We start from the raw sequence: 22,179 nt of genomic DNA on the forward strand, positions 1-22,179 counted from the left end.
TCCTATATAACAATTCAAGGAGGAAGCCCATCCTTTAGCATTTACTGTCAGAAGTCACCATTATTCAGAGAGGATGACCTCCAGAAATGACACCTAAAAACTCCAGCTGAGAATTTGGGGGTTATGTCAAGCATATTTTTTTTACATTTGCTTTAGTAAAATAATTTTATGAAGGAGTAAATTTAATTCATATAGATTTAGGAACCTGGAAAATTCAAGAAAAGTTTTCAATAGCACTTTTTTCCCTTTTTTTTGACCTTGCCACAGCATGTAGGATCTTAGTTCCCTGACCTGGGATGGAATCTACGCACCATGCCTTGGAAATGTGGCATCTTCACCACTGAACAACCAGGGAAGTCCTTTGAACAGCAATTCTTAAGTAAAATTTTCTTTGATGAAAACATTCACTACATTGGCGCAAACGACACACATCAGTAAGTACTCTCCTGAGAGGATGATCTGCACAAACAGGCATTCCCCACGTGGCTGACACACCACCCAAGGGTCCTGCACCCCAGCCACCCCAGGCAGGGCTGCCACCTGGTCCCGGGGGGCTGCTGGTAGCCTGCATCTCCTCCCTTCTGCTGCCTCTCTGGTGAACAGGCCACACTCCCTCCCTTTCCTCTCACTCAGATCCTCAGGCTCCTCCGTCCTTCTCGACCTTTCTCTTCCTTCCGGGGCTCTTCCATCCAGGCCTGAGCCAACATGTCTCACATTCTCTGAAGCTACTCTACAACTTTAAGACCTGTGTACCACAAAACATGAACTAGCACTTCACTGTTGATTAATGATTAATATTATAATATATAACATATTATAATGGTGAGTGTGTGTGATGTGTGTTACTGCAAATTTGATTTTCACTTGTTCCGGATTAAACCGGTTTCTGACCATCACTTTTGGAGTTTTAAGCAGTTTATCACAATGTATCCATGGAAAACCATAATCTGAATTCCAATTTGTATTCCTAATAAAGCAATATGAATTGCTTTTTCAGGTTATCTGGGAATCAGAAATGGATCCTAGGAAATAATACATCAAGACAAAGCTGGGTGAAGGCAGTTGAAAAACTGACACCAGAAGACAGCATGGAGCTGGGGGTGGGGGTAGGTAGCTCACCTGGGCTGAGCTCAGCCGACCCAGGCAATCCACGTTCGGAGAAGTAAAACATGCCTGAGAGTTTGGGCAGACAAGACCTAAATCTGACCAGTTAGACACGGGTTAACTTTTGTTAGCCACCAATGGGGGTTTCCTCAGATGTCAGGGTTCCACCACTGCCCGCTGCACTGGCCTGCCTCCGTTACCCTGTCTGTACTTGGGTTTCCAAAGATGAGCAAGTACAGTCAGGACTGCTCTGCTCCAAGGCAAAGCTTTGGTCCCAAATACCTGTCGGCTCTCCTGCACCCCTGAGCTGAGTTTCCAGACAAAAGAGAAACTTCAGGAAACACTTTTAGCCTTCTCCCTTCAGGCTTAAGCAACCAAAACCTGGCCTGAGTGGCCCATGTTTGCTTTCTCATTGCCCCTGGCTTCACTCTGTTCATCAGCACTGAAAACCACGTAAGCAAACACCATTTTAATAGAAAAGAAAAAAATGCAATGGAGACATACTTCCCTTATGCGTTGCTTTTTTAAAGTAGTAATAAATACAGCAAACCTTTCAATACTCAGGAAGGACTAACTCTAAAAAATGGGGTTAATAAACTCTATCAAATGAATAAACAAATATATTAATTACTGGCATTTATGACCTTTCTAAAACATTTCATCAAACAAGTATTAATATTGCAGTTATTATTAATTGAAGTCACCATTAGGGGAAAGGCGAGACTATGTTATTAAATTATTCCACTGGTACATCTTCCTCCAAATAGAAAAGGTTTTTAAAATGTCAGATTTCATATGAAAAAGCTTTTAACCCATTTTCCATTCTAGGCTTTGAACATTTCTAAGATACTTGTAAGCTGCTTCTCTTAATTAGGCAGGAGGAGGCTTCATACACTTGGGCATGGACTTTTGAAAACCCCTGTCAAATACAAGTGCTGTATTCAGGAATCATGGGTAGATAACTAATGGATATTTACAAGCAACTCAGAAGCAAGATCAGAACACTGCCAGTTCGGGGCTTTATAACTCAGGCTGAGGGATTATCAAGGGACCCTCCCATTAACCCAGCACTAGCAGAGGAGGTGCTCAAAGGCTGAGAATGGCCACTGCCCACCTCTCATCCTCCCCACTGTTATCTGTAATAGTGGCCCAAAGTGAGAGCGGCTTGGGGAGAAAATTAAATTCAAGCCAGTGCATCCCGCTCTTTACCAGCCACTCTGATAAATGTTTGAAACACAAAGCAAAAAAGAAAAAGATTAGGGATTATCAACGAATTTTAATTATTTCTGTTATCCTTGCTACTAATTCCATGAGTAACAGGAAACTGGCATGAATTAGTCATGGCTTTTTCAAGGTAAACATAATCTGCTTGACGCAAAGGGCTTTAATCCTGCAAATCAAAAGCGGCCCTATTCTTCAATTAGCGTTTACCTCGGATGAGCTCTGTGAACCAAGCATAGTCTGCCCTTCGCCAGGTGCTGGCAGACATGGCAGAGTGTGCAGCCTCTACCCGGAGTCCACCAGGGAATAAGTCTTCGGTGGGGGCATCAGTGGGGAGGTGCCATCTGGGAGGGCTGGGGCTTCATCTGAGAGGGTGCCCAGAGGACCAAGGGCTCTGGCTAAAATCTCAGTCTCAGGACCACATTCAATGAATACCCTGGCCATATTAAGTCTATCAATACTTAGGGCCGGTTTCCTGGGTTTAATGCTCTGCTGCCATCTTGAAACTCCTAATAGTGTTTGAACAAAGGAGCCCCATACTTCGATTATGCAGCTGGTCCCATCAATATTCATCATTAACTACATCTTAAATATGCAAAATTAAGTGTGACTGGATTCTGCTTTTCAGATGGAATACATTTGCTCTTTAAAAGCCACTTAATAGACAACCTCATGCAAATCATTCTCAAGTTTTACACTATCTATAATTTAAGTTTATGACCTTCAATTTTTTTTTTCTTGGCAGTTCTTAAAATGAAAGCACTCTATTAATACTTTTAAGATTTAGGACGAGTTCAGAATAAACACATCTTCACTATATATTAAGTAGGTATTAGAGAAAGATGACATTCATTTTTACTGTTTTAAAATTCACTTTCAATCTAAAAACATATTTCTAAGTGTTTTATACTATGATTGAAGACTAGGTAAATCATCAATAGTTTAAAGAATAAATCAAAGGACCAAACTAATTTACTTTAAGAGAACTTTCTAGGCAATCAGCATCATGAAAAGGTAACGAATGAAGAAATCTCACTTTCTAAACTAGTCACAGTTTAAGAATTCTAGTTGTTTCTTAGAATTCCTTTCATAAAGCCCAGCCCTAGCTATCTACTCTGCTTGTGACCGGGGTGTCCCCCATCACTGGGTCAGCAGCACTGTATTGTACTAGCTCATTTCTCAGACCACAGGCAGACATGGCGGGGGCAGAGGGTTGGGGGAGCTGGGGTGTGGATACTAGGTTACATTTGCTCTCAGTCTGGGTGTCTACAGAGGCTTCAAGGACTGGTAAGATTTTGTCCTAAGGAAAGCTGACTTAAGTACCAAACAATGCTTTGAAGAAAATGGGTGCTTTGTGAGCCAGGGAGTGCCCAGGCTGGATGATCAATTTTCAGGGACATGTGAAGAATCCTCTGTCTTACAGAGACGGATACTTAAGTTCCTGTATGCTGGTAGCTCAGACGGTAAAGAATCTGCCTGCAATGCAGGACACCTGGGTTCGATCCCTGGGACCGGGAAGATCCCCTGGAGAAGGAAATGGCTGCCCACTCCAGTATTCCTGCCTGCAGAATCCACGGACAGAGAAGCCTGGCAGACTACAGTCCATGGGGTCACAAAGAGTCAGACATGACTGAGCAACTGACACTTTCACTTTTTTTCTACTTGAGTGCAGAGGACCAGAATGATATGGGAGATGGAGGGAGAGAAGGAAGGAGCTGGTTGGATGAAATGCCAATTTATCCTGACTGGAGCAAAAAAAACTCAGCAACTTACAACTGTCATAAGAAAACCCTTAGACAATTGTGAGATATGTATCTCATTAGAAAGACGCTCCTGAGAGTGATTACAGGGGTCAGGACTGAATGTAGAATGGTGTAGCAACTCTGGAAAACAGTTTGGTAGTTCCTCAAAATGCTAAACACAGAGTTAAAAAACTCAGTAATTCCACTCCAGTTATATACCCGAGAGAACTGAAAATGTATGTCCACACAAAAACCTGCACATGTATGTTCATAGCAGCATTATTCATAGTAGCCACAATGTGGAAAATAACCCAATGTCCATCAACTGAGGAATGGATATACAAAATGTATTCTGCCCATACAGTATGGAATACTGTCTTAGTCTGTCTGGGCCCTATAACAAAATACCATAGACTGGGTGGCTTATAAACAACACAAATTTATTTCTCACAGTCTTGGAGACTGGGAAACCCAAGATCAAGGTGCCAGCAGATTCAGGGTCTGGTGAGTGCCCACCTCCTGGTTCACAGCCATCTTCCTGTTGTATCTGCCAGTGGCAGAAGGGGCCAGTGAGCTTTCTGGGGTCTCTTGTACAAGGGCACTGACCTCATTCATGAGAGCCCCACCCCTCATGACCTAATCACTTCCCCAGAGACCCCACCTCAAAATACCATCACATTGGGGATTAGGTTTCAGTAGTGTATGAATTTTTGAGGGACACATACATTCAGTCTGTAGTAAATATTATTCAGTCTTAAGATGGAATGAGGCACTGATCCCCACTAAGATGTGGATAAACCCTGAAAACATCATGCTAATTGAAAGGAGCTAAGGCCACATGTTGTATGATTCCACTGACATGAAATGTCCAGAATAGAGATAGGCAGTAGATTACTGGTTGCCGGGGTGGAGGGGAATGGGGAAAAAGGGGAATTTGGAGTGACTGCTAAGGGCTTTCATCACTTCTTTTTAGAGTGATGAAAATGTGCTGAAAGTTGATACTGGTGATGGTTGCACAACTTGGTAAATATACTAAAATCATCAAACTGTATACTTCAAAAGGGTGAATATTATAGTATGTGAATTATATTTCAATAAACCTGCTTTTTTTCCCCAAGTTTTTATTGAAGTTGTTACAGTATCGTTTCTGTGTTAAGTTTTTGGTTTTTTGGCCACAAGGAATGTGGGATCCAAGTTCTCCGACTAGGGACCAAACCCGCAGTCCCTGTGTTGGAAATAAACCTGTTTTTAAAATGAAAAGAGAGTGGATGCAGGAAGAGAGTCTTCTTTTGCCCTAAAACAATAACTTTCAGAAAGTACAGATCAAAATAGACTTGAAGAGTAGCAGACTTGACAGAAGTTCTTGTCCCGAGAGAATTATGGTCCAAAACATATTCATGTCTGACCAAAGATGAAAAAAGAAAATCATGATTCTTCCTCTACTGTGCTACTGCATACCTCCTACCGGGGTTCTGGAATGGAAGTTAACTTTCAGATGTGTCTTGCAGGTTTTTAAGATGTTCTAAATTCAGTTACTTTGAAGCAACTGAATCTTCCCATAGAACTTTAAAAGTTAAAAAAAAGCCTTAGCAACAAATCTTGTGGAAAATTTTAATCTAATAATAATATCACCCTACAGCTAAAGGAGAAAATGAACAAAAATAGCCCTATAACATAGGTAAGAATGAACCTATCACATAGGGGACAGCTGGACGCTGTGCTCAAATCCTAGGCGCTGGAGGCTCCATGGAAAAACCAACCCCTCGAATCAGGCTGATGTGTTGGCAGGGGGACCATCACAGCCTAAACGCTCCTAACTCTGACCTTTGATAGCCTTTACTGGTGTCAAGATGTTGCTCCTGAGGGTTTGGTTTTTGTTGCTTTTTAACAGTGCAAGAACATGACACTGCATAAATCATTTCCACCAACTCTGAACCCATTTACATTCCTGAGGCTCTACTAAAATCTGTATTTTATCATGAATCAGTATCTTAAATTTCAAGATGCATTTCTTAAGTACCTCTGCTGTCACCAACTCACAACCACAGAAAAAGCAAGGTATATTTTTAAAACCCTAATGATCTAAAACCTCAATTAATCACAAGTGAGAAATAATTCTTGATTTTCAGAATAACCAAATATACTTTGTTTCAAACCTTACAAATGAAAACTCTATGCAAAAAAATTAATTTTATTGTCTTAGAAAACAATAATTCAATCATTTTTTTCATTTCTTAGAAATTTAACATCCCTCAGGTCCCTCATTTTAAACATCAAGAATTGGCTTAGTGGGACTTCCCTGGCAGTCCACTGGTTGGGACTTTGCCTTCCAATGCAGGGGATGCAGGTTCAATCCCTGGTCAGGGAGCAAAGATCCCACATGCACTGTGGCCAAGGCACGGAACAGAAACAATACTACAACAAATTCAGTGAAGACTTTGAAGGTGGTCCACATCAAGAAAGACAAAAAATTGGTTTAGTAAGCTTAACCAAGTCCTGAAACTAGTGTCATGGAATTATAGCATTTTCCAATTTCATTAGGAAAATAATGTTGTATTTCACAAAAATTCCAATTATTGAATTATATTCCTCATACTAAATTCATTGTTTTCTTTTTGGCTCAAAAATCAAATAGTACTGACCCACATGATATGTGATATGAATGTTTAAAATTTCCTTTTGAAAAAGAATTTCTAGGAAACTGCTTGGTTTTCTGTTTCTTTTCCTGAAAAGTAGCATGCAGCCAAAAGCTAGGTTCCAGTCAACTGAGGGTTCCAGTTAACCAAGTCATAGCTCTTAAATTGCAACACATTCAAAATCATTAATATTATTTCTTTAGTAGTTATAGGTCTCATGTGAAATAAATATATTTACTTTCAGCAATAAAAATATTAAGTTAAGTATAATGTTTAAGTCCATGATAAACTTATTTTCCCTCAAAATTGCTTCTGAAAAGCAAGGTAACAAATTAAGAAACTATTTTCCCAAAAAGGTGAGAATTACAGTATTTTTGAAACATGACCTCAACGTGGTAGCCACAGAGTTACAGTCTACAAAGCCGTTTAATGATCTAATGTCCCAACACTGCAATGAATAGAATGAATCCTTGAAAAATTATCTACCAGTGAATTCTCATATCCATGTTGTAGAATTCAAGTTCCTTTAGATTCTATGTCTGAAATGCTTTTCTCAGCATGAAACATCCATGACAGGTGAAAATCAGGATGTAAAAACACATTGGGCCTAAACTGAACACAATTATACATTTATTCACACAGCACTGAGAGTCCACTGAGCACAGGTGACAGGATACACAGGGGAACAACACAGACCAAATATCCTTCCACTTTGGGGGGACATGTTCCAGTGAGGGGAGACAGGCAATGAACAGAGTAAGTAAATAACAGAGCATGTTAGGATGGGGTAAGTGCCATGGAGAAGTAAAAAGTGAAGCAGAGGAGGGAGGATTCAGGGGTTCAGAGAGATGAAATTTCAACCAGGATGGTGAGCAGAGGCTCTACTGAGAAGTCTGTGTGCAAACGGGAAAATAACAGTGCACGTTATTTATTTGGCTCTGAAATGCATTACAAGATGGCATTTGTTCTTATTTAGTATTCATATAAACTTTCTATTTTCTCTATTTCAGTTTTCTATTTCCTGATCATTGACAGACTGGAGAAGAAGGCACGGAGCCTCGGGCATGCCAAGGAAATTTCTCCTAATTTTCTGGTTTACTTGATTTTTTTTTAAGAGAACTATACCTACAATTAAAGTGAAATTTAGGGTTCTCCATAAAACAATGAATAATCAAAATGGAATTTATATTATAAACCTTACAGCAGCTTAGGTTATCTTCTTCCCATTGTTTTTAGAGGCAGCTAGAGTATGAACCAACAGCAGATCATAGTGTCACACTGTCTGGCAGGATTAAGAATTCACGTATTAGCTGAAAAGATCATCTTTTAAAAAGAGCCCACAGAAGATGTCTCCACAAATTGCCTGTTTACGTACAAAATATGTTTGTAATAGCTCAAAAGGAGATCATTTTATTCGCATTTCATGGAACACATTTTCTAACTTGTAAGCTAGAAAAAGAAAAAAAAAGTAAAACAAAACCAACAGCACAACAGAATAACTGAGGTTTAAAATGCTTTTATTTTGAAGACTAAGAATTATTAAATACTAAAAATGCACCAAGAAATCTTACAGAAAGTTAGCAAATGACAAAAGACTTGAATCCTCAATGTGTCTTTCATGTGAGATTTCTGTTAGTCCACCATAAAAACTATACTTGATAGCTGAAATCTTCAGCAATGCTAATAGGCTAATTAATTAGCCTATTGCTAATTCAATAATGAACAGTAAATGTAGATGAGTGGACACACTTAAGAAAAATGTGGAGTTTTAATAAGAAATATTATCACTGACTAAATACATTTGTTCCCCAAATATCCAATCCCAGCACATATTTTTAAGCTGTGTGGGCTTTCCCCAAGAGAAGCAAACTTTGACATTTTTTCTTGGATATATTAAACTTACAGACCTCCATCCCACATCTGGAAAGAACATTCCAAACTCAGCTTGATGTAACTTTTAAAAATCAAATGGAGAGCAATTAGATACTTAGTGACTGAGATCTGAATTTGACAGAGTCAACAGAATGTTAGAAATGAAATAAATGAAAGAAGTATTCAAAGTTTATCATCCTCAATGTGACGAAAGGAACATAGAACAAAAGATGCATTTGCCTCTCCTGCCCTTTAATTTGTGAACACCATACTTCTCTTGATATGTCATGCCCAGAAAGAGAAAATGAGATTTTTTTTAAAAGCGTTGCTAAACTGAAATATAACCATTCCATCTGGCCTTCCATCAATCCTCCCTCCCTCCAATTTTTATTTTAAAAAACCATAAGCACAGATCTAAGTACTCTCTATAGACTACACCTAGATTACTTTGCTCCAAGGCCGAGAAAAATGTTTACCATTCCAAGATCCACTCCGAAGCATATATCTGCAATGCGTAAGCTTTTCGTTGGCAAGATCAGTCAATATCACAAGGCGTGCAACGTTTAAAAGGTTAAGTGGTTGAAGGTTAAAAAATAACAACAAAACAATCGATTCACTATGAAATATTTTTTTGTCAAGTAACCATAAAATAATCTCGACCCTAAGAAATCGAAGAGGGGTTTCTCCTTTTTGTATGGTGTAAATTACCGTCAGAAAAACTGCACCAATGTGTCGCGGGCGGAAGAGAGGAAGATTTCTAACACCGGGTGAGACCACGGTCGTAAACCTCATCACAATTTCACCTTTGGGTGAAAAGGTGGGAGGGGAGCCAAAAGTTTCAGCCTCTGCTCCTTTGAAAACAGACGTTGAAAAGACCCTGGAAGGAGACAGAAAGGGGCGCAGATGCCGCGTCCGCGGTGGCAGCCGCAGATAATCGGGATCTGGGAAGGGATGAGGGGGAGTGGGCTCTTATGTAAGCATACACCAAAAATTGTGCATGCACCCCCGGCCTGATGCACATCTGAGCACACAACACAGGCACACGACATCCCTCCCCGAGAATGCAGCCCCAGCCTGCGGGCGCTGCCGAGGAAGGCGGACCGATCCCCCCGTCCGCAAGTCCCCCCACATCCGTGCAGCCACTACCCGGACGCGGGTGCAATGCGGGCGGCCAGGGCCCCGGTGCGGCGCCCGAAACGGAACCTGGCTTCCTCCCGGCGCCTGCAACGCGCGAGCACGGCCTCCTGCGCCCCGACCCAGAACCGCTCGCCTGACCCCGACCCCCCGCTTCCCGACCTGCCACCCGGCGCTCGGCCCCCGCGCCCTGACCTGACCCCGGGGCTTACCTCGCGAGGCCCAGACCCCGCCGCTGCACAGCAGTCCGGCCAGCAGCAGCCAGGCGGCCGGGGCCAGCGCGGGCGCAGGGCGGCGCAGCATCGCTCCGGCTCCCGGCGCCGCGGCCGGCCCGAGGCGGGAGCAGCAGGGACGCTCGTGGGGCGCCGAGCGGGGCTCTCGCGGCCCGGAGCCGGCTGCTTGCCGCCGCGGCTAGCACCGGGGTCCGAGGAGGAGCCGCCGCCGTGACGCTGGGCCGCGGGCGCCCTCCCCTCGGCGGAGGCAGCGCTTCGCTTGAGGCAGCGGCAGCAACTAAGATGGCGGCGGCGCTCTCTCTCGGGTCCGGCGAGGGTACCCGGCCGGGGGCGGGGTGGCGGCGGGAGGGGCGGGGAGAGGAGCGACGGCGAGGCGCGCGCGCGGCGGCCCGGGGAGCGCGCGGGGCGTGGGGTGGGGGCGGAGCGCGCGCGCCTCCGAGTGCGCCCGCGGGGTCGCGCCGGGAGACAGGCTCCGGAGAGGTTGGAAGAGGCCCGGGCTGGGGAGGGGGCTGCATCCCCCTCCCTGGTCGGCTGCTGCGGCCGAGGGCATCAACGCCTCCTTCCCACGCGCGCTCCGAGGCTCTGGAGCCGACCTAGCGGTACCCTGGGGCGCGTGCCTCCCCTTTCTCTCCTTCCCACTCCCACCCCCAAGGATGCAGACCCCGTTTGGAGGGTGCAGCCCAGGGCCCCTGAGCAACAGCACCCTGTGCCACTTCGAGGAAGTCACGTCGCCTCCTAGAACCTCGGCGTCCTCTTCTGCCAAGTGGAGGTTCTGAGAGGGAACTTGCGGGGTCGCAAAAGGTGTTCAAGGAGACGGGTCAGCGAAACGCGCTTTGTAAACAGTCAAGGCTGCGCCTCACGTGCTGTGGTGGTTCCAGCCCTGGGAAAGGGCATGCTTATCCCAAGTCCGTAGTGAATTTGTAAGTCGGGGATCCCTCCATTTGCTGAAGAAATCCTTATGTGGCGTTTTAAAGGCGGGTGGTGCGGGTGCCCTTTCTAGATCTTAGTGGGATGCTAACGGTCTCTAAAAATGCAGAGATCCAAATGGATAAAGAAGGATCCCTTCATGGCTCTCTCAGGTCCTTCTCTTCTCCTCCTGTCCTGGGGACCCTACCTCCTCCGGCCCCCACCCCTGGGGCTGCTTCACACCAGAGGAAAGGACCAGAACAGCCATGGATGGTCTCCTGCGAGCCACAGAGCCACCGTACCCTATGGGCCGACTTTACTGGCTCCATTTTGCAGAGAGGCAAACTAAGGCGAAATGACTTTCCCGGTTGAGCCAACTGCTGTAAAAAGATCAACCCTCAAGGACAGGGCTGGCATGAGGGAGACACCCACAGCCGAAGTTAAACAGCAATAAAATGTTAATTATTGAAGACTCGGCTGGAAGAGCTATCAGAGGTAATTCACAGCACAGTGATTGGCACAGTGATTGTCCGGCCATGTTTGCTGAGAAGGTCTGGCTGGCTGGTGGGCTTTGTGGGTACCAGCTTGGAGTGGGGGCGGGGTGAAGGAGGGTGGGCAGCTCCGGAGGCTGGGAGGAGAATGAGTCACTCAGATTGTGAAGAGCAGAGGACTTATTTAGGAGAGTAGTGGGCGAAGAGCCCAAAAAAGGTAGACTGTGGCCAGAGGGAAGTGCCTGAAATGTCAGAAAGAGGGATTTGGACTGAATTCTGCAGGCCACAGGAAGCCTTGAACAGCAGTGAACAGAGGCGTGATGTGACCTTGGAGGGAGTTTCAAAGCCATCTGTGATGGAATATGCTCCTCCTTGTCTTTGTCCCTCAAAATCATCCTCCTCCAAAGCCTAAATACTCCACCTCTGCTCCCCTGCCCACCCCGCCCCTGAGCCCAAGAGGACCAGACTCCTGTAAGTGGACCCTTCCCAAGACACCTGCCTGGCCCTTGCCGTCGCTAAGCCACACCCACCCCCTCCTTCCAGCCAGCACTGCAGAGTCATACTCTCCGGGTGTGGCTGCTGCCTCCCTGGTTCCCAGATACTCCCTGCTGCCACCTCATCAGGTCCAGACAGCTCTGCTGGGCTTCCCACCCCTCAAGCCTGGGCCCCACCCAGCTGAGTTCAGGATCCACTGTCTCGACACTATCGGAGCTCAAGTTCATTCCTTCCCAGAGCCAGCATCACGTGGCACACCATCCACAACCTGTGCCCAGAGCCTCCAGTCCTGCTAGTACACTTCTGAGCTGCCTCCTCCAGAAAGTCCTCCAGACACTCGGGCCCTCCCTCCATAAACCCACACACTCTGAACTTGATCACCCAGTCTTAATAATCTGCTTTTTTTGCTGTTGATTGACTACTCCTTGTGTGTCCTTTCTCCTTCTAGTGGGAAGAACCAGTGCTGGTTCAGTCAGACAGCACTGCCTGAGAATTCTGGCTCCTGCTACTTCAAATGACCTTGGACAAGTTAGAAACTTTATGAGTCTCTGCTCACTTGTGAAATGAGATAATGATACTATTTCCTAGAGTTGTGAGAATTAAGTGAAATGATACTGGACTTCCCTGGTGGTTCAGGGGCTAAGACTCCAAGTTCCCAATGCTGGGGGCCAGGGTTTGATCCCTGGTCAGGGAACTAGATCCCACATGTCACAACTGAGAGTTCATGTGCTACAACTAAAGATCCCACATGCCGCAACTAAGACCCGGTGCAGCCAGATAAATATTTTTTTTAACTAATGAGATGATGCAATTAAAGTGCTTCACAGAGACTATATATATATACACACACACACACACACACACACACTATATATACCTAATATACAGTAGGTCTGAAACTATGGTATAGGGGATTCCCTGGTGGCTCAGCGGTAATGAATATGCCTGCCAATGCAGGAGACACAGGTTCAATCCTTGGGTCAGGAAGATCCCCTGGAGAAGGACATGGAAACCCACTCCAGTATTCTTGCCTGGGAAACCCCATGGACAGAAGAACCTTGTGGGTTACAGATCATGGGGTCACAAAGAGTCAGACACAACTTAGCAACTAAACAACAACAAAACTATGGTAGTGTCTCCTTTTCCTTCAGGAGGCTTCTGAGCTCCTAATGTACTGCTGAACGCACAGTAGGTACTCAATAAACACTCCTTGATGAAATAAATGAATTGTTGTGTTAGTTTTTTTATTATTATTATGGAGATCACATCTCAGAGAGTAAAAAAATACCCTGTAGGTTTCCAGGGACCTTGGAGACTTACAAAACATAAAATCGGAAATGTATAATCTCAGAGCTATGTTTTGAGTCAATAAGCTGATGCCAAGAGGGAAAATGTAATGTATTCAGTTCTATAAGAAACACAAACAAAAGCTCTTTGGTGTCTGCAATCCTGATCCCTTTATCTTCTCTCCCTCTCTGTTCCTTGGAGAAACAGAGCGACAGATCTAAGCAGGTCCATCAGCAGGTGGGCAGGCAGGCAGCCCCAGAGCTCAGTGAAACCTGCACATGCCAAGATTTTTCCCACAAGAGAGTTCCTGCAGCTGCAGGACTCAGCTTGAGCATGTTGGAAGCCAGGGAAACCAGTGAACTCAGCCTCTGGTTGGCCTGACAATAGCCTCAGCCATATTGGCACTTTTCAAAGGTCTCCATGTGATGGATTAGTTAATCCTCAAAATGGCCCTGAGATGGGGATCGATCCAGACTTAGGCTGTGGGTAGCAGAGATGGTCCTTGCCTGGGCTGAGCCAGCTGCTGACACAGCAGCAGCCCTAGTAGTCCTGGAGCAGAGAGAAATGAGGCACCATCCAGGCCCATCCTTAGGGGGAGACTGGGAGGATGAGCCGGTGCCTTTGTCTCTTGAATGTATAGTCAGCCTGTCTGTGTAGTAAGTAGAGAGGGCACAGAATGTTCATGGGGCTGCATCCTTTGAAATGGCTTTTACTATTAATAATAACAACAGCCTGTGTACTGAACTCTTTTCCTGAAAGTGCCGTATCACTTCTGCCTCCAGCAACCCTTTCCAGAAGGTACTTTCATGATTCTAGATGAGAAAAAATGGGAAATGTGCTCAAGAGCTAATTGCTAGAAAGGACACCCGGGATTCAGTTTCATGCCTCAGCCCACACAGTACCTTCGCCGCTACTTCAAATGACACCTCAGATTGCAGCTTCTCTGGTGGCTCAGTGGTAAGGAATCCACCTGTCAGTGCAGGAAACATGGGTTCGATCCTTGATCTGGGAAGATCCCACGTGCCAAAGAGCAACTAAGCCTGTGCGCCACAACTACTGAGCCTGTGCTCTAGAGCCCGGGAGTCAACACTACTGAACCTGCAAATCCTAGAGCCTGTGTTCACAAGTGAAGCCACTGCACTGAGAAACCTCAACTAGAGGTAGCCCCCGCTTGCCGCAACTAAGGAAGACCTGTGTACAGCAATGAAGACCTAGCACAACCAAAAATAAATAAATAAATAAAATTTTTAAAAAGAAAGAAATTACACCACAGATACAAATAAATAAAGCCCTGCATAGGATCTCACAGCTCAGAGCCAGCCTACTCCACCATGTCAGCCCTTCCAGGTATGCAAGGCCCTGGGAGGCCGTCCTCATTCAGGCTGGGGTTCCTCACCGGGTTGTTCATTCCCAGGTCTCAAGAGGGAATGCTCTTTGCCAGGAAGCCAAGCTCTTCTCCAGTGATCATGTCATTCCTGTTAATACAGCATGTGCTGCTCGGCCAATGTTTGTGGAAACCAGCTGGAGGCAGATAAGCCATCATTGAGGTTCCTCTCCTAATGATGTGCTTAGGAGGAAACCTACTTTGGGGTTGCGCAGGAGAAGGTTGTGAGACTCTTGATGAGAGCTGCAGATTGTAAATTCCCAAAAATACTAAAACCACAGCCCCCAGCACCATCACCAGGGTCCCCTGAGACCCCAGAAGATGCAAGGTCTGGCCCCATCTCTGACTTTTGGTGACCTGGCCAGGTCACTCCATCTCTGTTGTTACTGTTGTCTTTAGTCGCTAAGTCGTATTTGACTCTTTTGCAACCCCGTGGACTGTAGCCTATCAGGCTCCTCTGTCCATGGGATTTCCCAGGTAAGAATACTGGAGTGGGTTGCCATTTCATTCTTTAAGGGATCTTCCTGACCCAGGGATCGAACCAGCATCTTCTGTATCTCCTGCATTGGCAGGCAGATTCTTAACCACTGAGCCACTGAGGAAGCCCCCTTCACTGTTAGAAGGGATAATTAATGAGGGACAAGATGACTTGTGCTTAGAGCAGGGACTCTGGTGGGGCAGATCTGGGCAAAACCTATATCTATCCACTTCCTTCCCTTTTGTATAATTTCCTTTTAATCTTGTATGTTTATAGTAAATATTTGCATGGGTACAAAGTCAAAACTAGAAAGCAAGATGCTCAGACAAGTCTAGTTCCATTCCTGTCTCTTCCTTCCTGCCCCCTCCTCCCCTTAAAGATGACCATTTTGGTTTTTTTGGCTTATCCTTCCATTATTTTTTTTTTACAAGTGAATATTTAAATATATGTCTCTCTTAGATAAAAAACAGCCTATCATAGGACTTTTCTAGTGGTCCAGTGATTAAGACTCTGTGATTCCACTGCAGGGGGCATGGGTTGGATCCCTGCTCAGGGAACTAAGATCCCAAGTGCCTCACTGGTGTAGCCAAAAAAAGAGCAGCAAATCGTACCAGATACTCTCCTTTTTTTTTTCTAGGTAAAATATCCTGGAAGTGGTTCCATCTCAATATACAAACAGAGTTTCCATTCCTTTTAATAGTTGCATAATATTCCCTCACATAATGTGATTATAATCAGAAATCCATACTTAGCCTTTGTCCCTGAATCCTAGGATTCCTGGGAATCCCTTGAAATTTCCTGGGTGATAGGAGCATCTTTTATTCTAATGAGGTGACTCTTGGTGGGCTTTCAGATAGTTTCAGGATGAGGGCGAGTCACCAGAAAAACCATGCCATGATCAGAAGCTTGGAAATTTCAGCCCCACTCTGCCCCTAACCTCAGGGAGGAGAAAGGGGCAATCATGCCTACATAATGAAGCCTCTATAAAAATCCCTGGACTGTAAGATTCAGTGAGTTTCTGGGTTGGTGTCCATACCCACTTGCTGAGAAGGTAGTGCTCCAAATGCCTGGAGACAGAAAGAAGCTCCGTCACTTGGGACCCTTCCAGACCTTGATATAGACACCCCTTTCTCTAGCTGATTATTTGGATCCTTCATAATATCCTTTGGAGCTTTCCTGGGGCTCAGACAGTAAAGAATCTGCCTGCAATGTGGGAGACCCAGGTTTGATCCCTGAGTTGGGAAGATCACCTGGAGAAGGGCGTGGTAACCCACTCCAGTGTTATTGCCTGGAGAATTCTGTGGATGGAGGAGCCTGACGGGCTACAGTCAATAAACTGGGAAAGGTAAGTCAGGTGTTTCCCTGAGTTCTATGAGCCATTATAATAAATTATTGAAACTGAAGAAGGGTGTCACAGCCAAGTCAGACATAAGTGTGAGTAACCTGGGGACCCACTACTTGGGATCTGCAAAGAAGTGGGGGCAGTGTGGGGCTGAGCGCTAACCTGTGGAGTCTATACTAATTTTAGTTAGTTAGTATGAGATTAACTCATAGGACACCCAGTTGATATCCACGGAGAATCAGAAAGTTGCTTGGTGTGGAAAACCCACACATATGGTGTCAGAAGTGTTGTGAGTAGGGAGTTTTCCTTCCTGCAGTAAGCCTTTTTGTATTTTTTGTCACTTGTGCTGGTTTAGGGTTAGGGTTAGGGTTAGCCATCTCTGTGGCTCTGGATAAGGTTTCCACCTCTGCAATCTATGTATCTCCATCTGTAAAACAGATATATGTCCATGCCTGCTTCGCTGAGGAATTAGAAGAACCAAAGCATGACATCAGCTATTATTATTCATTTCTGTCCACAGCTCAGAGCTTTAGTAGTCATGTACAAATGTGAGAATTGGACCACAAAGAAGGCTGAGCACTGAAGAATTGATGCTTTTGAACTGTGTGTTGGAGAAGACTCTTGAGAGTCCCTTGGACAGCAAAGAGATCAAACCAGTCAATCTTAAAGGAAATCAGTCCTGAATAATTCACTGAAAGGACTGTGGCTAAAGCTGAAGCTCCAATACTTTGGCAACCTGATGCAAAGAGCCAACTCATTAGAAAGACCCTGATGCTGGGAAAGATTGAAGGCAAAAGGAGAAGGAGGCAGCAGAGGATGAGATGGTTAGATAGCATCACCAACACAATGGACATGAATCTGGGCAAACTCCGAGAGATAGTAAAGGACAGGGAAGCCTGGCATGGTGCAGTCCATGAGGTCGCAGAGTAAAACATGACTTAGCTACCCAACAACAACAACAACAGAGCTTTAAGCCTCTCTGGCAGTGGCAGAAACCCTGACTTAGGAAAGGTCATTTCTGTGGTCTCCAGCGAGTCAGATTGGTGCCTGTGGACTTGTTTCAGACTCTCGCCATTTGCAGAAGAACTAGGAATTCCCAAGTACGAAGCACCAGCTACCTCTGGCTGGTGAAATTTTCCAGGGAAAGAAAACCCCACCTTGACGCAGAAGCCAGGCAGCTCAGTTTTGTGCCCCCAAAACGGACAAGGGTTGAGGTTTCCTGTTTATCTTCCCACCCAAAAGTAACATACAGCATTTTCTCCTCTCTTTGAGTTTCCAGGGGATGTGCTGGAGCTGCTCAACTTCTGCACACCATGGGGGGAGGGGTGGCTGTTTGATTCTGGAGCACCAACTATACACCCAATGCACTATACACACACACACACACACACACACACAACATATGGACAAACATGATCACTCTGAGGAGGCACACAAGCCAAATATGGTGTGCCCTGTCTGCATGCAACACACTGATGGAAAGCACTAGACTGGGTTTCCAGGGAGGAGGGAAAGGTAAGGGCAGAAACTGCTCAGAGGAAACACAGCTGTTGTTTGGGCCCAGAGGAAACAGCCCCAAACCTGGGTTCTGTCTGTAGCACCATCATATTTCCTAGAATTAAGGGGGAGGCTGGGGAGGTTGTAGGATAAAGTAGTTAAAAAAAAATAGGAAGATGGTCTTACTCACGTGATCTTACTTCAGACATAGCTGGCTTCTGGTTACTAACAGAAAAGACCAGACAACCTAGATACTGTGTGCTTCAGTTCCTCATTTATAAAATGGTCATCATTGGAATTCTCTGGCAGTCCAGTGGTTAAGATTCTGTGCTCCCAGTGCAGGGACATGCCTGGTTGGGAAATTAAAATCCTGCATGCCAAATAGCGAGGATAAAGAAAAGAAAGAAAGAAAATGGTCATTGTCACCATCATTATCACAGTCATTGTCATCATCATATCTCCTTTAGATTACTGTGGCGATTAAGTGAGAGGATACATATAAAGGGTTTAGCTCAGTCTTAGACACACAGTTGTTGTTGCTGTTCAGTTGCAAAGTCATGTCTGACTCTTTGTGATTCCATGGGCGGCAGCACGCCAGACTTCCCTGTCCTTCACCATCTCCTGGAGTTTGCTCAAACTCACGTCCATTGAATTGGTGATGCCGTCCAACCATCTCAGCCTCTGCTGCCCCCTTCTCCTTCTGCCTTCAATTTTTCCCAGCATCGGGGTCTTTTCTAATGAGTCAGCTCTTCGTATCAGGAGGCCAAAATGGAACTTCAGCTTCAGCATCAGTCCTTCCAGTGAATATTCAGGGTTGATTTCCCTTAGGATTGACTGGTTTGATATCCTTGCTGTCCAGCGGACTCTCAAGAGTCTTCTCCAGGACCACAGTTCGAAAGCATCAATTGTTTGGCATTCAGCCTTCTTCATGGTCCAACTCTCACATCCCTACATGACTACTGGAAAAACCATAGCTTTGACTATACACACTTTTGTTGACAAAGTGATGTTTCTGCTTTTGAACACACTGTCTAGGTTTGTCATAGCTTTTTTTCCAAGGAGCAAGTACCTTTCAATTTTGTGGCTGCAGTCACTGTCCACGGTGATTTTGGAGCCCAAGAAAATAAAGTCTGTCACTGTTTCCACTGTTTCCCCATCTATTTGTCGTGATAGGACTGGATGCCTTGATTTTAGTTTTTTGAATGTTGAGCTTTAAGCCAGCTTTTTCACTCTCCTCTTTCACTTTCATCAAAAGGCTCTTTAGTTCCTTTTCATTTTCTGCCATTAGGGTGGTGTCATTGGCAGAGATGTTCAGTTAGTGGTCACTGCTCTTGACATAACAATGCTGGTGATGGTAATGATGAGGATGTACATGGATGGCCTTGACATGTCAAAGGAGTTGATGATGGTTATAATAATGACTTTTCTGCAGCCGTTTACACTTTGCATTTGTTTAGTATACTTCCTTTCTCAAGGGCATCTGATGCATATGGGACTCACAACAATCTCCCTCATAGGGGTTTTTATTTAACTGATGGGAAGCAGGGTTCAGAGGGTTGAGTGACTTGCCAAGACCGTGCAGCACAACAGTAACAGAGCCAAAAGTTCCTCTGGCCTTTTTGTGTTTCTTCCTTGGCCCGGAAGCTCCCTGGACCAACAAATTCCAATAAAATATCATGAGTCAGATTTCAGAAATCCTTGCTCTTTCAAGCCTCCAACTCATTTAATTGCTCAGGGATACCTTTTTTCCCTCCTTCCTCATCTGTGTAGTAGGGATTAATCACCCCCCAGAGATTAAGAAATAACAAGCTCGACTCACATAGAGAGTGTTTGCTGTGCATGAAGCATTCTGGGCATTATCTGATTTCATTGCTGGCAGCAGTCACCAGCAATGAAGACCATGATTATCCTGCTTTTTCCAAGGAGGATGCTGGGACTGAGAAAGGTAAAGTCATTTGCCCAAGGTCAGTGACAGAGCCAGGACTCACACCTAGATCTGTCTGGCCTGAAAGCTGAAGCTCTTACCCACAATATCACTAGCTTCCAGAAACTGCTCTGATGGTGAAAGTGACTGCAAGGCTGGGAAAAGTCAGGAGGGCACTCAGATGGGAGAACTGCCTGGCTGGTTTCCGGCCTAGCCAATACCCCTGCCAGCTCTGGGAGCTCCTGGTACAGCAGATGGATGGTCAGGATTAGGCCTGGGTCAGGAGCCTAGACATCTTCAGGGCCCAGAAGATCACAGCAAGCCTTGTGCCCACAGACCTGGTGCTGCCTGCTTCCTAGTCCAGCAGGCAGGAAGGACAAGGTAAGAACACTTACCTATTGAGAGACTTCTGCTCCTGTGCCTCTGTGTCCTCCCAAGGGCTTCTGGTTTCCAGTTCCCCTTGGGCTGCAAGGGACAGCAGGAAGGCCTTTCTCCTCTCCTCTGCTGAGCTTCATTGAAGTTGACATGCTGGGTTTCCATCGTCTGAGGCATCGACTTAGAGGATGTAAATGAGGGGGCTACCTGTCAAAGGCAGACTGACCCATGGGCCGACCACAGAGAGGACCCAAGAATTCTCCATGAACCGTGCTATGGCCAGCTTAGCAGGAACCAGGCAGGAGGCCCAGCATAGCCTGGGAAAGGCTGGCAAGCAAATTTCAGGAAGGCACTGGAGTGAGAAGGGCCTCCCTCGCCCTCTGCCCAGGCCCCGGGAGGCAGGGGCACCCTAGTGGCCTGGAGGGGAGGCCAGGGGCCAGCTGAGGAGTACATTAATCCCGTTCCCTCCCTGGCTACACAGGCCCAGCTAGGAGCCCAGATGGATGGGAGGTGGGGGAGGGTGCGGGTGGCAGGGGCACCAGCCAAACTGCAGGAGATAGGCTTAGTCTGTTCCTGGGGCCCTGGGGCAAGACCTGGGAGCTGGAGGAAGAGGGAAGCGGCAGATGGGGAAGCCAAGGATGAGGAGCCCCAGACATAGGGTAGGTGGGTGGTGCGGGAGGAGAGGCTCTGCCGGACACTCACTGGTCTGGGGATGCTATGGGTCAGCACTGAAGCTTGGGGACAGCCACCTCCGGACCTGAGCAGGGTGCTTTGCAGCTGAAGGAGGCAGGCGCAGACAGAGCACGCTCCAGACAGCTGTCCCTGGGGTGGCAGAGACACAAGGCAGTCAGGCCTGAATGCCAACAGGGCAGAAGGGCTTCAGTCTGTTCTTCTGAGGGGGTTTTTCATCTCTCCCTGGACTTAACCACCGTCTCAAGAATGGAGGAGAAGTGGTCCCAATGTTGAAGAAAGGGGGACCCCTTCCAGGGCCTGAGAGGAGGCTCTTGTGTAACACTTGGAAGCAAATTGTCTGAGGAGACACACTTGCTGACAAAGGAAGAGACTTTATTGGGAAGGGACGCTAGGGCAGAGATCAGGAGGGTAAGGGAAACCCGGAGAACTGCTTTGCCACGCGAGTCGCAGGCTAGGGTTTTATGGTGAAGGGATTAGTTTCTGCCAGGCTTCAGCAATACGTGAACTGTGAACTTCTAGATGTTCAAGCTGGTTTTAGAAAAGGCAGAGGAACCAGAGATCAAATTGCCAACCTTCAATGCATCATCAAAAGAGCAAGAGAGTTCCAGAAAAACATCTATTTCTGCTTTCTTGACTATGCCAAAGCCTTTGACTGTGTGAATCACAATAAACTGTGGAAAATTCTGAAAGAGATGGGAATACCAGACCACCTGACCTGTCTCTTGAGAAACCTGTATGCAGGTCAGGAAGCAACAGTTAGAACTGGACATGGAACAACAGACTGGTTCCAAATAGGAAAAGGAGTACATCAAGGCTGTATATTGTCACCCTGCTTATTTAACTTATATGCAGAGTACATCATGAGAAACGCTGGGCTGGAAGAAACACAAGCTGGAATCAAGATTGCCGGAAGAAATATCAATAACCTCAGATATGCAGATGACACCACCCTTATGACAGAAAGCGAAGAAGAACTAAAGAGCCTCTTGATGAAAGTGAAAGAGGAGAGTGGAAAAGTTGGCTTAAAGCTCAACGTTCAGAAAACTAAGATCATGGCATCTGGTCCCATCACTTCATGGGAAATAGATCGGGAAACAGTGGAAACAGTGGCTGACTTTATTTTTTTGGGCTCCAAAATCACTGCTGATGGTGATTGCAGCCATGAAATTAAAAGACGCTTACTCCTTGGAAGGAAGGTTATGACCAACCTAGATAGCATATTTAAAAGCAGAGACATTACTTTGCCAACAAAGGTCCGTCTAGTCAAGGCTATGGTTTTTCCAGTGGCCACGTATGGATGTGAGAGTTGGACAGTGAAGAAAGCTGAGCACCGAAGAATTGATGCTTTTGAACTGCGGTGTTGGA

The 22,179-nt window shown here is 45.8% G+C and overlaps 1 protein-coding gene and 1 long non-coding RNA gene across 14 annotated transcripts in view; one reads left to right on the plus strand and one right to left on the minus strand.

Annotated features, from left to right (window-relative positions):
• CLSTN1 (calsyntenin 1) overlaps nucleotides 1-10,232 on the minus strand; it is a 77,825-nt gene extending 67,593 nt beyond the window's left edge. For all 13 annotated transcript variants that reach the window (XM_081489340.1, XM_081489338.1, XM_081489341.1 and 10 more), the window contains exon 1: nucleotides 9,922-10,232. In XM_081489340.1, the coding sequence (XP_081345466.1) occupies nucleotides 9,922-10,012 (91 nt within the window). In that variant the 5' untranslated portion in view covers nucleotides 10,013-10,232. The remainder of the gene's footprint in view (nucleotides 1-9,921) is intronic.
• A 147-nt stretch (nucleotides 10,233-10,379) lies between these two features.
• LOC145505952 (uncharacterized) lies at nucleotides 10,380-13,057 on the plus strand. The gene is made up of 3 exons (XR_014053400.1): nucleotides 10,380-10,862; nucleotides 11,022-11,343; nucleotides 12,283-13,057. It is a non-coding gene; the product is annotated as an uncharacterized LOC145505952 (long non-coding RNA).
• Nucleotides 13,058-22,179: the final 9,122 nt, after the last annotated feature.

Source organism: Giraffa tippelskirchi, chromosome 5 (genome assembly GCF_054371585.1).
Source record: "Giraffa tippelskirchi isolate mGirTip1 chromosome 5, T2T-mGirTip1v1.2.pri, whole genome shotgun sequence".
In the NCBI taxonomy this organism is placed as follows: Eukaryota; Metazoa; Chordata; class Mammalia; order Artiodactyla; family Giraffidae; genus Giraffa; species Giraffa tippelskirchi.